The 15238-nt window shown below is 34.6% G+C and overlaps 2 protein-coding genes across 2 annotated transcripts; both read right to left on the reverse strand.

The window, feature by feature from the left end:
- Positions 1-187: 187 nt before the first annotated feature.
- LOC126698335 (protein DMP2-like) lies at positions 188-826 on the reverse strand. Its single transcript, XM_050395489.1, has one exon. The coding sequence runs from the start codon at positions 824-826 to the stop codon at positions 188-190; it is 639 nt and encodes a 212-aa protein (XP_050251446.1).
- Positions 827-4558: 3732 nt separating this feature from the next.
- Positions 4559-14609, reverse strand: LOC126713514 (putative 1-phosphatidylinositol-3-phosphate 5-kinase FAB1D). The gene is made up of 13 exons (XM_050413271.1): positions 14353-14609; positions 12720-13022; positions 12573-12606; positions 11873-12478; positions 11259-11406; positions 10841-11182; positions 9409-10257; positions 8602-8933; positions 8316-8442; positions 8000-8155; positions 5917-7410; positions 5580-5846; positions 4559-5185 (listed from the first exon to the last, which is right to left on the reverse strand). Exons 2-13 carry the CDS (start codon positions 12955-12957, stop codon positions 4835-4837), a joined length of 4944 nt encoding a protein of 1647 aa, XP_050269228.1. The 5' UTR covers positions 12958-13022; positions 14353-14609; the 3' UTR covers positions 4559-4834.
- Positions 14610-15238: the final 629 nt, after the last annotated feature.

Consider the following 15238-nt stretch of genomic DNA (forward strand, 5'->3'; position numbering starts at 1 on the left):
CTTCAACTTCTAACATGGCTCTTATCCTGCCGTTAGAGTGAGAATTATTGGAATTACAGCTCTTAAAGAAATTACTTCACCGTTTCTTATCATATAAGAATTGGTACAATGCTATACAAGTCTTGTGTTCAACAAGAAAATTGCTACAGCTTTTCTGGGATTCTGCCGGAAAAAAAGCAAAATTCTCTCAACGTCTTGAGTACGAAGTGTCCTTCTGCAGCAAAAAGGGATACCCAATACCCTTTCTCTTGGAAGGGAAAACCACAAACAAGAAACTCACCGCAAAACCAACCACAAGAGGTACAGTGTTGGTCACCCTCCTAGGCAGTTTATGATAATAACACTGTACCACATCAATGTGCAACGCTGCAAAAGTAAGAAAAGCGATCAACGAAAGTGATGCATGGAAGAGATCAGCCCATCTCAGCCTATAATCGGACGGTATAAGTGGTTTCTTCTGGCCTCCATTGAAAGTCCATATCCCTCTAAATGTTGCCACTCCGTAATATAACCTACCGGTGGAAGTCCGAAAGCTGTCTGTGAATGCAAAGAAGATGCAAGAGGCTGCTGAAATGGCTAAAAAGAAACCCATTAGCCAGCGGTTGAAGGTGGTGCAACTTCCATCATTGGTCAATAGAGGAGCCAAAATGGTGAAGGCAAGGATGGTGGCTGTGGGTAATAGAACATTTAGACGTGCAGTACCACTTAGGACTGCATTGATAACATATATGTAATAGGATTCATCAGTGCCATCATCTTTAAGGTAGTAATAACCATCATCACCTTCATGGCTTTCAATCAAGTCTTGGCTGATTGAGCTATCCATCTTTGAGGGAGGATATGCAGAGTCATGACTCCAAGTGAGAGTTTATAGTAGCATCTGAGGATGGAAGAGTGGGATTCTTTGTTCAAGTTAGGGGGACAAGCTATTCTGTTTCCCAAGCTTCTTTTGGTCTTTTCTTATTCTGGTTTCTTTAGAAAGGTTTCCTTCCCCATCAATGAGTTTTTGGCATTTGCTTTTGGTGCAAGAAATAGTTATGCTTTGCCATTTCAATTTGTAAGAGAGAACAAAAGTCTCTCATGCTTCTTGTATGACCAAGATTATAAGTCTCAAATATGAAGTGTCAGTTTTATCACTAGGAAATTTTAGCTCTGGACTCAACTGAAAGTTCTTAATGACTACATCTTTACTATTTAGAATTATGTTTTTATACTATTTATAAAAACTAAATTTGACTTAAGAAAATCCATTAATTAGACCAAAATCAAAGACAAATAATATTCCTTGATTTTAATCAATCAAAGATATCAATATGTGCTAAATGTAATGTGCATGATACACTAACACAACACAAGTGCCAACGTTAGTTAAACTAAAATGTGGCTACATTCTGGTTGAACCCTTTTTTTTAAAATGCATTGGTTGAACTTGAAATAGGACTATTAGTAATACTGTTTTTCTCATCAATAAAATTTTATATCCTTTTATGAATATTTATAAGAAAAAAAGGGGGGAATATTAGCAATGACAATAACTAGATTGTTTTCTTGTTAAATGTTAAGGTGAAAATGGGTACAATGAAGGCAATTACAATAAGTCAATAACTAGATTATTTTCTCATTTGGTTTTGGTTTTTGTTTTGTTTGTTTCACAGTATTATACTCACAAATCTTTCACTTTCTTATTATCATTTTTTTTTCTTTTTGCTCTTCTCAATAAATTTTTTTTCCCTCTTAAGTCTGGTGAGGGCCAACCTCCCTCTATTAGTATTGTGGCTTATCTTCGCATCTTTGGCCTCACACTCTCACGTTGCAATCATCAATTTGTTAATCTTCGATCTCTCTCTGCCAAGACCGTCACCTACCAACATTCAATCTATCATTGTATTCAATTATCAACATTAATGGAATTTTCTTTTTATTCAAAACACCCCCAGTTTGTGAGTTTGTTTCTAATGAACTTCATTATTATTTTTAAACTTTACTATTAAAGAAAATAAAATCAATATATATATATATATATATATAAAAGCAATGACCTCATATAGGAAAACACGACGTTCTACCAAGTGGTACATTGTATAACATTCTTCTCATTTAAGCTTTCACCTCATCTAAATTTAGCATTTATGTCAAACTATTAAGTAATGGAAATTGCATTTATTTCAATGAATTAATAAAATTCAAAGAATTTATATATATTTATAACTTTACATACTTTGAATTGATATGAATGGATTTAAAAAGTTATGGGAAATGTAGGAATAAAATTCAAAGAATTTGTATACATTTATAATTTTACATGCTTTGAATTGATACAAATAGATCTAAAAAGTCATGGATAAGGTAAGAATTAAAAAAACTTTTCAATTTTCAGCATAAGACTAACTTCAATGTAGAATTACAAGAGTCGAATTCCATGAATTGAGTAAATATTATTTGTCTCCACATCAATTCAATTCAACACATATATAAAAGCAGAGATCTCATTTGGGAAAGTATGAGTTTTTGCCAAGTTGCACATTGTATGACATCCTTCTCATTTAAGCTTCCACCTCATCTAAATTTAGCATTTATGTCAAGCTATTAAGTAATGACAAATGCATTTATTTTAATGTATTAATAAAATTCAAAGAATTTGTATACATTTATAACTTTACATGCTTTGAATTACTATGAATGAATTTAAAAAGTCATGGGAAATGTAGGGATAAAATTCAAAGAATTTGTATGCATTAATAACTTTACATGTTTTGAATTGATACGGATGAATCTAAAAAGTCATGGGAAATGTAAGAATTAAAAAAACTTTTCAATTTTCTACATAATACTAACTTCAATGTAGAATTGTAAGAGTCAAATTCAATGAATTGGGCAAATATTATTTGTCTCTACATTTGTCCAGTATAAATCTCCATTTTCTTTGAACTTAAAAATTAAACTTCCATAATTTTCTCACAATATCTTTGTTTTTCTTTCTGAGAGGTATGTTAATTTTCAAAATATTACGTTCGTCTTAAATATTTATTTAGATTTTATGTATACGGTTTTACTTATGTAGCATTGTAATTTATTTAGGTTTATTTTTTCATATTATGTGCCAATTTATATTTTTGGTTTTCTGTATGATGCGTATCCCTGGTAAGGATCTATTTTGGCTACTTTTAATTCAATTAAAATTTGGAGATTAAATTGTGATATTATTGCATCACTATGACATCATTTTTTCTATTGTTGTATCATGAAATTCTAGAAATTTTTATAGCTAATTGATATATAAAACATGAATAATACAAGAAAGACACCCAGGAACCAACACGTTTGTAGGTAATAATTTCACTATAATCTAGTGACATTTCTTGGTTACATGAATTAGAGGAATCCCCCCCCCCCCCCCCCCCCACCAATGTATTTAGTTTGAATTTAATTTTAATAGAAAACCTCATAGATTAAGTGTGACTACCAATAATAGTATTCATGAAATCAATGGGTCATAAATAATTTCTTACAAAATTTATCAAAATGCATTGTGCATCGGACGGGATATCGACTAGTTTATATAAAAGAAATTATAGCAAAAGGTTTCTCGTTTATTTTCTTTTCTTTTAATCTTTATATCGGGTTTTCTTTACTCATCTATGTAACAAAAAATCACTCTTTTTTTTTTATGTGAATTCATTATATATGTTGTTTTGGGGGGGGGGGGGGGGGGGGGGAGGGGGGGGGGGAGGGGGGGGGGATGCAGTTTTTTTTTTTAATTTATTAAAATTTGTGTAATATGTTTTTAGTGCCGATTATTTCCTACAATATACTATTGTCTTTTTTAGAACTTCTATCAAACTTCTTTAAATTACCTTGGCTGGATAAACGTTGTCTTACATAGTTTACGCATAACCCTACTATAATAAATATAATTATGTCTTTTTGGGTAAATTTTGAAATGGTTTTATTACTATTCTCTTAACTTTATTACGCAGTTTACATACTACAACAGGAGCACTTTATTTTCAACCTACTACAATTAATTTTCTGAAATTATGGGACTAAAGTGATTTTCAAATCAAAAACTTTTTTTTTGTTAAAGAGATAATTACAATATACTACTAACTCCACAACTCAAACTTTTTTCCATCCTATCCTAAACACTTAGAGTATGATGCATTTCTTTTTTTCATTTTAATTAAGATTTTATGTGAAAAAAAGAAATGCAGATAATACGAGTTTACTCGGCCAGTTAAAGACCAGATAAGGGTTATAGGATTTACAACCCGTTAAAAATCATCATGAATATACGTATGAAACTTAATTTTCATAACACATACTCTTGTTCTTTTTTCTTTTTTTAAGAAAAGGGAAACGTATTACTTAACTTTCTCTCGGAAAATAAGAAAAGGGAAACGTAAGGATAACCTCTACCAAAAAGAATGCTAATTGATAGTGACAAAAATATATAAAAACAATTTCATAAATACATCAACAACATCTTTGAGATAGAAGAATAAGTGCAACTTTTCATTGATTTAAAATATACATCAAGAACATATTTAAGAAAAAGTCATCAAGAATAAAAGCAACTTTTCATTGATTCCAAATTATCGTTCTTTCTTTCAAACTACCGCACCTCTCTACAATTTCTCAAATGCTTTACAAAAACTTATCTCAAGATGGACTTGGACCTATAGTAATGAAACTAACCCAGAAATTTGCTAAAAATCGCAGAATAACAGGGTGGTGATGGTGTATATAATCTGAAATGCTCATCTATTTACAGTATCATGAACAGTTTGAGTGAAGCAGCAGCAATTAAAAAACCAATATCAACAGATAAAGAGACTCATGCGGAAAAACCATTAAGCCCCTCTTCCTTTTGGGATTTTGGTTGAGAAATATCATGATCATCTCTGACACTACAAAGTTCACAAGGGTCATGAGAGGATATTTCCGAGCACCAATGATCTGGGACACACAAAAAATGCAAAGACATGAACTTTCTGAATCGCCTCTTGTACTCTTTTGGAGAGATGACAGTTGGCAAAACATTTTTTGGAACAAGTGAAGATTTCACCCAAGTCTCAAGTTGCTTGTCCCAGGTATACTGCCTCAGATAATCAATGATCCCACACACAAGCTGCCGCCGCTCAGTATCCACGGCCACAAGTAAAGAATAATCCATAACATTGATTGACTGCAGATAGAGCAAATATGTAATTGTCAGTTGAACCAATAGATTATATTTTGTGGATGTGAAACTTTTGGTATAGAGCATAGACGGGTTTCAAACCCAAGTCTCTTATTTAACAATAAGAGATTTTAATAGTTGAACTAACTAGAATCCATCATGAATGAACAGATAAACAGTAAAACACCATAAAGAAAAAAGGAAGTAAGAGTAAATGAAAGATAGAAAAAGAAGAAGTAAAGCTCTTGGGGTTCACTGGATGGCTTCACATTTTATCAAAATCAGTATATTATTACGTTGTGAAAAATGTTTTGAACTAAATACGGTGCAGGGAAATAATGCAGAGAATACAGTTTCAGATTATAGGGCCATTAAAAGAAAGAATTAATCGCAAACTCACATTAAGAAAAGCTGTGTCATTCCAAACAGCCCGTTGTAAGAGACGCTTTGCTTTATTACTAACATACAAGGGAGAGGAATTCATGTCATTGACAAAGTTCTGATCCAAAAGAACATCGCCCGAACCATCAGCTGCTGCAGTGTACCTTGCATGTAGAGCACCTTTAAGATCATACTGGCGAGTAATTTTCCGACCAAATGTAAGATTCTCCATCACCATCAGATCATGCCTATTCTCTTTCCCACTTTTTGTCTGTCTTATACTTACCTGCGAAGAAATTCAAATGCTAAGAACAAGAAGTGAGGCCATTAAAAGGTGAGAAATCAATCCAACTAACCTGATAGATCCCAAGAACTTTTGCAAGGCATGTTTGGTTCCCTAACTCAAATGACTGAGTCATGTACTTGAAATAATCCCGAGCAAACTTCATAAAAGAATCAAATTCTGTCTTCTTAATTTCCTTTATGATAAACCTGTCATCTAGTGTTTTAGCAAAAAGAGATTTGCTTTTCCCACCTTTGGCATCCCAGTTCCTACAACGGCTTAGGGAGGCAATATAATCAGCCTCAGATGGGCAGCAGCGACTGCGAAGATCACGGAACTCATTGGCATACAGACAAGCTACAGAATATTTACCCTTCCCAACCAGATTGACAACTGGATTAAAAGGGTCTGGAGGAACAAGAGAATCCAACAAATTCAACCCATCAAAACTGGAGAACCGAGAGTCTTCTAAAGAACTGCTAGGGGTAGAAAGGACTGAATCAGATTCTGAAAATCCATTTGAAGACCAACGCAGGGAAGTAATGGTGGATATTCGAGCTAGGCTGTGTAAACTCTCAAATGACTTAGCAGCCATTCCATTCTCTCTCCTACTATCCTCATCAAGAACTTCTGATTGAACAGGAAGTTCCTTCAAGGAGGCCAGTGCACAAGCAATTATGCTTGAGAGTTCACCCTCAAAGTCTGACAAAATATAATTATCAGTTTCAAGAGGAATGTGCAGCCTTGAGCCTTCCTCAGTGATAAGTTGATTTGCTGTGGGTATATATTCTTGTGTATATCTACTGATAGCTTCGAATTTCTGCAAGTAAATTTTTGGGAGATCCTTCATGTCAATCTGTCGTATTTCTGAGAATGGTGTCCAGAACCATCCAATCGAATTTTCTATGCAGGATGATAGGGATCGTAGAGATTTATCCTTCTTTAATACATGTAAATCGGCAATAGAATCACTATTTCCAAGAACTGTGGAAACTGGAATGGTTCTATCCTCTTGTGGATGATCAAACAAAGGAAGAATCACTGCTTGACAATTATCATCAGCAGACTGACAATGGGCAGAGCCATTTTGTCTTGCAACCAACTCTTGGTCAGATGATCTATTTGTACTTATACCCACAGTTGGCATCTCACCCTCAGCCACAGTAGAAGCATTTAATACATCACCTCCATCACTCAAGTCTTGAACTTGAACTTCAACTGGAATTTCTTTTATTGGAATTTCATTTGCTTCTGTAGATGTATCTAACTTAACTTTGAAATCAACACCGTCATCAAGGCCTACATGGCCATTCTGCAAGATTGTTTCCATTCCCTCATTTCCTCCAGCAGCAGAGCCATCCATCTTTGATTTAGCTTGTTCTTGCATTGTTCTCTCAAAGGCATTAGAGTCACTCGCTGTTGGATCAGGTGAGAACAGGGAATGCAAGCGCCGAACCCAAATGCAAGATTCAAGCAAAAGCTCCCATAATAATCGGTTCAAGTTGAGAGGTATGTAGACAGCCTGGTCTGAATTCCCATTCTTCGATACAGCACTCTTTATGTTTTCCTGTTTTATATCAAAATAAAATAAAATAAAATAAATTTCCTACATTATATATGAGCATAAAAAGAAAAACTGTACAGTCGAGGAACATCAAACTAAAAAAATTACAACTTTTGAAACTAGAAGGAAAAACAATCCCCAATCCTGGAAAGGACCAAGCAATATATCTAGTGATAAAAGATAAGAGTTTATCAATGATCAATAGAACCAAAAGAAGAAGAAGAAGAAATTGCCTATATATTTTATATTAGTATAAAAAGAACAAATGTCCAGTAGAGGAACTTCAAGCTAAAAAAAAATTACTACAACCATTACATTTGAAACTAGAAGGAAAAACAATCCCCAGTCATGGCAAGGACCAAGCAATATATCTAATGATAAGAGTCCATCGACGGTCAAAAACATTCCCCAAATATTAAATGCATAGAAATTAACTATTTTTCATTTAGGCTTGTACATTACCAAGTTTAGTAGCACTAAGTTGTAACATAGGCACACAGATGGGCCAGGTGCACAAACACAAGATTGATAGTCCGTGTATTGCATGTTACAGAAGTAAACTGTCAAATATGTGTACCATGGGAAAACTAACCTCAAACTCAGATCTTTCCTGGTTAAGCATCTCTTCGATATCAGAAAAGTCTAATGAGGTGCCTTGTAAGTTCAGAGTTCTGCCAGCAAATCGAGATCTGATTTTGTTCAAAAAGTTTGCAGTCTCTGTGAATAGTAATATCCCGTTCATGTATACCTTGAACAAAATAAAAGATAAAGACAAGAAATTAAATTAAAAAAATTGGAGTGGTAACACAATTATATGTACCAGCATTATCAAAAAAGACCAAAAAGTGGGAAAAAAAAAAAAAAAGCATTATCGCAAACCAAAAAGTGGGGATAAAAAAAGACCATACATTCTCAGTTTCTTTCCTAAGCCACTCTTGTCTAATTGAATTACTGAACTCCAGCTTCCGAGGAGGCACAGAAACATTATATATTGCAACTGTAGAATACTTGAACATTGTGACCATGGGGCCTAAGCTGCAATTATTGAATCAAGTTACTACAGTAAACATATCATTATTAATCATACATTACAAGGGGCACCAAGAATCAAACGCAAGAAAAACTCATTTTCGATCATTTCCCATACAACTCTAGAATTAAAACATGCAATAAGAGCTGATAACCATTCCATACCCAAAGAAATGGAGGAAGTCCCTTTCAAGAGGATGGCAATAGCTGGATAATCTGCTAGATGAAGAGGGGTGAGACAAACTGAGCTCCAAGAACTTTCCAAATGACAGACTACGGGCAGCAGTGGACATCAACACTCTTTTTGTAGATTTTGAGATTCCATTCCCAGGTTTACATCTAGCACGACTCCACATCCAAAGCTTACCTTCCGCATCCCCAGGCAAATGCTTTCCCTCAGGGAGTCGTTTAACTTGTATAGTAAGCTGCTTGTTACGATGTGCATAATAGTAAAAATGAGCTTCTGGTAATTCACCGCATGTGGTGCACTGGCTTTTCTGCATATGCAACAGTTTCTGTCAGTGTGCCATCTTCATTTAGTGCAAGCTATATTTTAAACAAATTTTGATGCTAATCCTAACCCACCAAATTATGGAACTGAAGGTAACTTAAGTCCGAGCACTGAAAATCATTAATACTTTTTCTTGTCATTGATAAGTAAGATTTTGTTTTTCAAAGAGAAAAGGAGAAAGAAAAGCACAAGGCCCTAGTAGGGCAGTACATAGGAAGTATACAAGGCCCCTCCTAAAGACAGTGAGTCAGCTCTTTAAAAGCATAAACCTTACGTTTGAAGAAATCACAAAAGTGACTTTCGGAACCTGACATAGTGAAGAATCATTCTCTTCCAATTATAAAAATGAACAGTCAAACCCAATAAAGAGCCTAACTCATTTAGAAGCATATATATACAAAGTGACAATTCATTACTGGCAAAAATGTCTTAGACTCTTCATAAGTGGAGTTGAGAGAAACCTGATTAAGTAAATTATCCCTCAGGAACTTTCCAAGAGGAACATCAAAATTCTTGTAGAACATGATATGAGAAAAGTGGCTCTGCTCACAGATTGCCCCTTTTACAGCATTCCGCCTAGACATCAAAACCAAAATACTTCGAGAATCCACCACTGCATTGATGTTTTCCCTACTTTGCATTTGCTCTTCACTATTACCACCATCTTTTTGCATCTCTATGGGGACTTCAGTGTATCCTGAAGAAGTTTGAAATTGCCCACCATCAGATGAGTTTTCTTCATCAGAACTGCCTTTAGATTCCATATCACAATGGCAAACTCCCTCTGGAGTTGTTGATGGAGAAATAGGTTTACGGACATGACCGTTGAATTGCCCTCCATTGAACCCAAAGTATGATGACAGGGACTGATACGAAGCAGAGGCAGCATGAGGGAAACTGTCCCCTATAACTTTCTTTAGAGAAGCTGAAAGAGATGACAACCCAGAGAAAATAGCTGGATTGTATGGCTCATAAGTTAATGTGGAGTGGCTTTTAGATTCTAAGTTTGAATTTTGGGTATTTTCTTCGTGGAATCCATTGGATATGGGAATATCAACCGCACATGACTCATTTGTGGAAGTACTTACCTCAATACTAGGAACACTTGAGTTACTAGATCCTAGCTTAGGGGATTGTTGATCAGTCAGCAAGACATTCACTTCGTCAGGAAATCGAATTGTAGAGAACATTGCCTTCTGATCAACAAGGAAAGATGTTTCAAGAATTAAATGATATGCCACAACAACAGCATACTGCACGACACATTTAATCTGCTTCAATTCATCACTGTGTGCACCTTTCAGCAAAATCTGCAATGTCATGTCATGAAGAAAGTCAAGTGTTTGTCTGAGAATTATGGCACCAATTTCAAGAAGGCTATATTAAATCAGTGAATAAGGATATAATGCATATTTGTCAACTTCAAAGTTTTTCTACTATCGCTTAAAATAATACAATGTTAGAAGTTAACTTATTACTTATAAAAATACTTTCCAATAAGGTTGAGCCCGTAAGACCTCATTCAAGTGTAGAACTATTAGCTATCACTTTAAAACACTCATTTATGTCATACATGATATCCTGTTTATACACAATGGTCAAGGGCCCCCCAAGGGATTGGGGTGAAGGGGGTAGGGATGGATATATTGCTGGAAATGTACCCCAGAATTATTGACTTGCTAACATTAACAAATCTTTAAACCAACTTATTGCATAAAAGATGAGATCACAATATTTCCCAGGAAGCAGACAAATGCTACAAGTGAATGCATGCATACAAGAGTAAGAGTCTAATGTCTTTCACCACCAAGTTGCCATAATTATTGGACTACAGCCAAAAGACCTACCCTAGAATGCACGTAACAAACTATAATGGCAAGTAATAAAACTGACCGTACAACCAAGACGTGTAGGAAAGCCTTCAAGGAACATCAATGTTTTAGTTGGCCTCTTTTCCCCATCACCACAAGCAGCATGTTCCTCCACAAATTTTTCAATATGAAAAGACTCGCATTGTTTTAGCTTTTGACCAGTCAAAGTATCCGATGATAGAATTGGTGAGCCAGTAGAACGGGCAATTCTCTCTAGGCGATGAAGCTTCATATCATAGACTAGTGTCATTCCTTTTGCACGAATAGACTCCTGAATATCACGAGAAACACACTTTTCTACTAAAATCACATTTGGTTGGCACAATTCTATCATCTCAATGAGCAACTTCAGATAATCCTTTTCCTGTTTGCCAGCAAATAATTAGAAAAGGTACTACATTTTCCAGATGCAAAAATTAAGGACATTCTGATCAAGTTACCTGCTGCTCCATTGAAGCAAATGATGACAACCCACTAGAAGACTGACCAAGCTCACCCCTGATCAGCAACAACCTCGGATTCTTGTACTTAGTCGGCATGTGCTTGTGAGCAGCACGCTTTTTGAAGACAAAACCTTTCACTACTTGGCTGCAACATCAAACCCAGAATTAAGTATCCATGGGGAAGAAATGGAGAGGAGAGAAGATGTTATACAACTAAGGAAAAAAGAGAATCAGCCCACATCTGCTAACTGACATTTGTGAGGTGATCTGATGCCAAGTGGAAATGTACCGAATGATTTAAATGCCATTTGGTGTCACTTGGAAGCATGAACATATGCATTTCCCTTATTAAGGAGTCTAACGAATTGAAGAAGAAATATAAATTAAGGAACCAAAAATATGCAATAACAATCAGGTTAACTGAAGGGCATGAATATTAGGAAATGTGCAGCCAATATACTTTAATGTAATTAACACTTAATAACATCAGTACAGTAGTATACTATTTGTTCCCCTAACTAGACATGTAACTTCTAATGCCAAAGAAATGCTTTCTACAAGTCAGATGAATAATAAAATTAAATTTCAATATCCAAGGGCTTTACTAGTACCTTTGGCTGCGAGAACCAGTTGCAACACATTTCACTTTCACATAACCATTTGGATCCATTGGTTTACCATCAATAGCATCAGGCTTCAAAAATGAAGCAGCTTCCCATGATAATGAAGTAACTATATCCACCCAACTTTCACCATGTTCCCCAGATGAGGCAACACCCACACTTTTAAGAAGATGGAATACGAGGGCCTTGAACTTTCCATTTGTCACCTCTTCCATTGCTCTTTGTTTTTCCACTTTAAACTTGTAACTCCCACTTCCTTCATCTCTAAAGCGACTCAAAGAACATGGCTTGCCCCAATCAGTGCCATCACCACATTCATCATCATCATCATCATTATAAGCCATGCTCCCCTCCATGTCATCCTCTGGGTCTTCTGCTTCAGGAGGTTCCCAAATTTCAGCATCCAGTTGATCATCATTAGAGGATTTGCCATGATTTCCAGCAAATTCTTCTTTTGCTTCTTGACCATTACTTGTTTGTATTTCCACATCTCTTACAATGTGATCATCACCATTATTGCTTTCCTTTAAGTTATTTTCCATCCTTTTACAATTCTCTTGACTATCACCTGTTGTACTTTGTTCTCGATTAACCCTAACACAATCAGAATTAGAAATATTATACATCATTCAAAAAAGTAAGGAAAAATACTGTACCAGCACCTAAAATCAGCAGAGAGGATATATACCTGTCATATGAGTTAACAACAACCGAAAACTCACCTGTAACAGCAGAAGATAAGAGAAAGCATTAGATTAGACTACACCAACACTGCCGAAGATGTTAATCTAGCTTAGCCAAAATATATCAAAGCAATAAAAGGAAAGAAATTTACTGCAGTTAGATGCAAAGCTATCACTGCTTGATGATGAAGTACTTGGACTGATCATTGGTGTTGTGTATGGACTGGCACCATCCCGCTTTATCAACTCTCCCTCCTGCTTTTTCCCACAAAATTTACAATACGAGATGGGGCCTTCAGGGTCTAGTTTTAAAGAATTCCCATTCTCCTGCCTCTTCTTTTCCTCCAACTTCGACAATTCCACACCACAATTATGACACATACTACACATCTTATCTACGACAGAAATATCCAGCAAGTAGTTTTTTTTTCTAAATGATGTCCAACATTGATCACCTATTTAGTCAAGCAAAAGGGAAAGATCAATTAACAAACAAGTAAATAAACCAGCTACTCTTGCAATATAATAATCCAAAATCACTAAAATCATCACAACAATAATCACTTTGTCAAAACTCAATTTAATAATTATAATCCCATGTGCACAAACCAAATCATCACATACAAAACACTTCTAAAACACAAAAATAAGAAGAAAACATTACAGATATAAAGAAAATAAGGATTAAGTATAATTAATATACAAGGTATTTTATTTCTAACAACTTTTATAAGTAAAAGGATCATTAGAAGTCCTAAAGTTGCCAACCATTTATTGAAACTCCAATGAAATCTCCCACCCACTAAACCAACTATCACAAAAAAAAAAAAAAAAAAAAAAAAAACACACACACACACACACACCCCTTGAAACTGAAATCCAATAGACAAAATATTAAAATAAAAAAATAAGTTGCAAGATATATGCATAAACGAGCCAAGTATGAGAGGAAAAAGAGAAGACAAGAGGACTTTATATAAACCATACAATATAATATATTGACAAAAATCCTTAAAATTTAGAACATTCAATAATCAAAAGTAATGACTGAAAAGAATGCATAAGGCTGACCTTGCATAACCTTTAAGAATCCATAGCCGACCCAAAAAAAAAATTTTGGGACTAAAAAGCTTGGTTGTTGTTGCCAAAATAATCAAAGCCATCCAAACACTCAAAACTTTATACTACCCAGATATTAATTTTCCATGCCTAAAAACTACAAATCTTCCCCGGGGACAGGCACAGAATTCATCTAACAGAATAACGTATCCAAATTTCTAGTCCATAACTCATTCAAATAGTGTTGTGGCAGAATCAATTGCCAAAACTTGATAGTAGAACAACCTTAAGCTAAACCAAACAATCACAACAAAAAGAAGAATCCAATAAAACCAATACACATATACCATGAATTCAAATAATATAGAAGAAAATAATCAAAAATTAGACTTTAACTGTTCAAGAGCAGAGAAGGAATACCCAAATCTTGAATCTTTACCACCACCAAGAAAACAACTCCAACTGACCAAACATGTCAACAATAATTCAAGAAAATTCAATGACTCAAAACTGAGAAGAAGGAAAAAAAAAACCCCATAATCCCAATATACAGTATTTAAAGCTACCCCAATAAACCTTTGTCAATTCTACAAATGGTAACAAAATAATATCTTCAAAATATTTTCCATATCAGACCAAAGTTTCACAAAGGAACTTCCCATTTTTAGCTCAAAGCAAGCTCAAGAATTTAACCCCAAAAAGAAAAATATAAAGTGAATGACTTACTGGCAAAGCAATCCAAAAGAACAAAGATTTGGCTGTGACCTCCACATCAATCAATCCCAAATATCAAGAAACAAGGTAAACAAGATTGCAAATCTCATTGATACCCCAAGAATTCTGCTTTGGATAGAAAAACAACAAATGAACTGTAACTTGTAAGCAGTAAGTGATGCCTGAGATGAGAGTCCCAAAAAAAAGTGTTACAGACAGATAGAATTCACAGACAAAGACACAGAAGAAGAGGGAAGAAATCTACCGAGAAGAAAATATAAAGAATAGAAAGAAATTATACTACGAGTTTTTTAGAACATTAAGTGGGTTCCACACTGTCGACCCCACCAATGTTAAAAATTGTGAGAGTTTTGAAGTTCAAAAAAAAATACCAAGAAATACTAATATATATATATATATATATGAAAGTGGTATTCTTTTTTTCTTTTTCTTTTTTTATGGATAAGTTTTTCTTCTTCTTTTTTTATATGATGAAAGTGGTATTCTAGTTTTTAGTCTTAAGAGAGTCTGAATATCCCATAAATAATAAGAGGATGAATGGAACTTAGACGTTACAGTTTACTTTACAGAAGCGAGGTTTAGGCCCAATGCTTCTAAGCACAGGATTTGATAATACTGTCACGTTTAATTTTTGAACTTATGGTAGCATTCTATCGGATCCAGTGCATAGAACACTGGACCCAATTTGAAACCACATTTATCAAATTCATTAAACTTACTCTGTGTTCTTAAAAGGCAAAAAAAAAGAGAAAAAAAATATTTTTACAAATATATGTATACAGCTTTTTATTTTTATTTTGTATTTTTTGGTGAAAGGTAAAATACAATTGTATACAGCTATACGCTAGATTTTGGCCGATTGTTGAGATGTCTGGGG

The sequence above is a fragment of the Quercus robur genome, chromosome 2, assembly GCF_932294415.1.
Source record: "Quercus robur chromosome 2, dhQueRobu3.1, whole genome shotgun sequence".
Taxonomy (NCBI): Eukaryota; Viridiplantae; Streptophyta; class Magnoliopsida; order Fagales; family Fagaceae; genus Quercus; species Quercus robur.

Bases quoted from the DNA above. Each gene is read 5' to 3' on its own strand.
- LOC126698335 (XM_050395489.1), bottom strand. From the start codon at position 826: ATGGATAGCTCAATCAGCCAAGACTTGATTGAAAGCCATGAAGGTGAT.
- LOC126713514 (XM_050413271.1), bottom strand. From the start codon at position 12,957: ATGTGTAGTATGTGTCATAATTGTGGTGTGGAATTGTCGAAGTTGGAG. The intron at 11,407-11,872 runs GTACTAGTAAAG...TTGATGTTGCAG, and splicing joins ACTGGTTCTCGCAGCCAAAG to CCAAGTAGTGAAAGGTTTTG. The intron at 10,258-10,840 runs GTCAGTTTTATT...ATGACATTGCAG, and splicing joins CTACACGTCTTGGTTGTACG to ATTTTGCTGAAAGGTGCACA.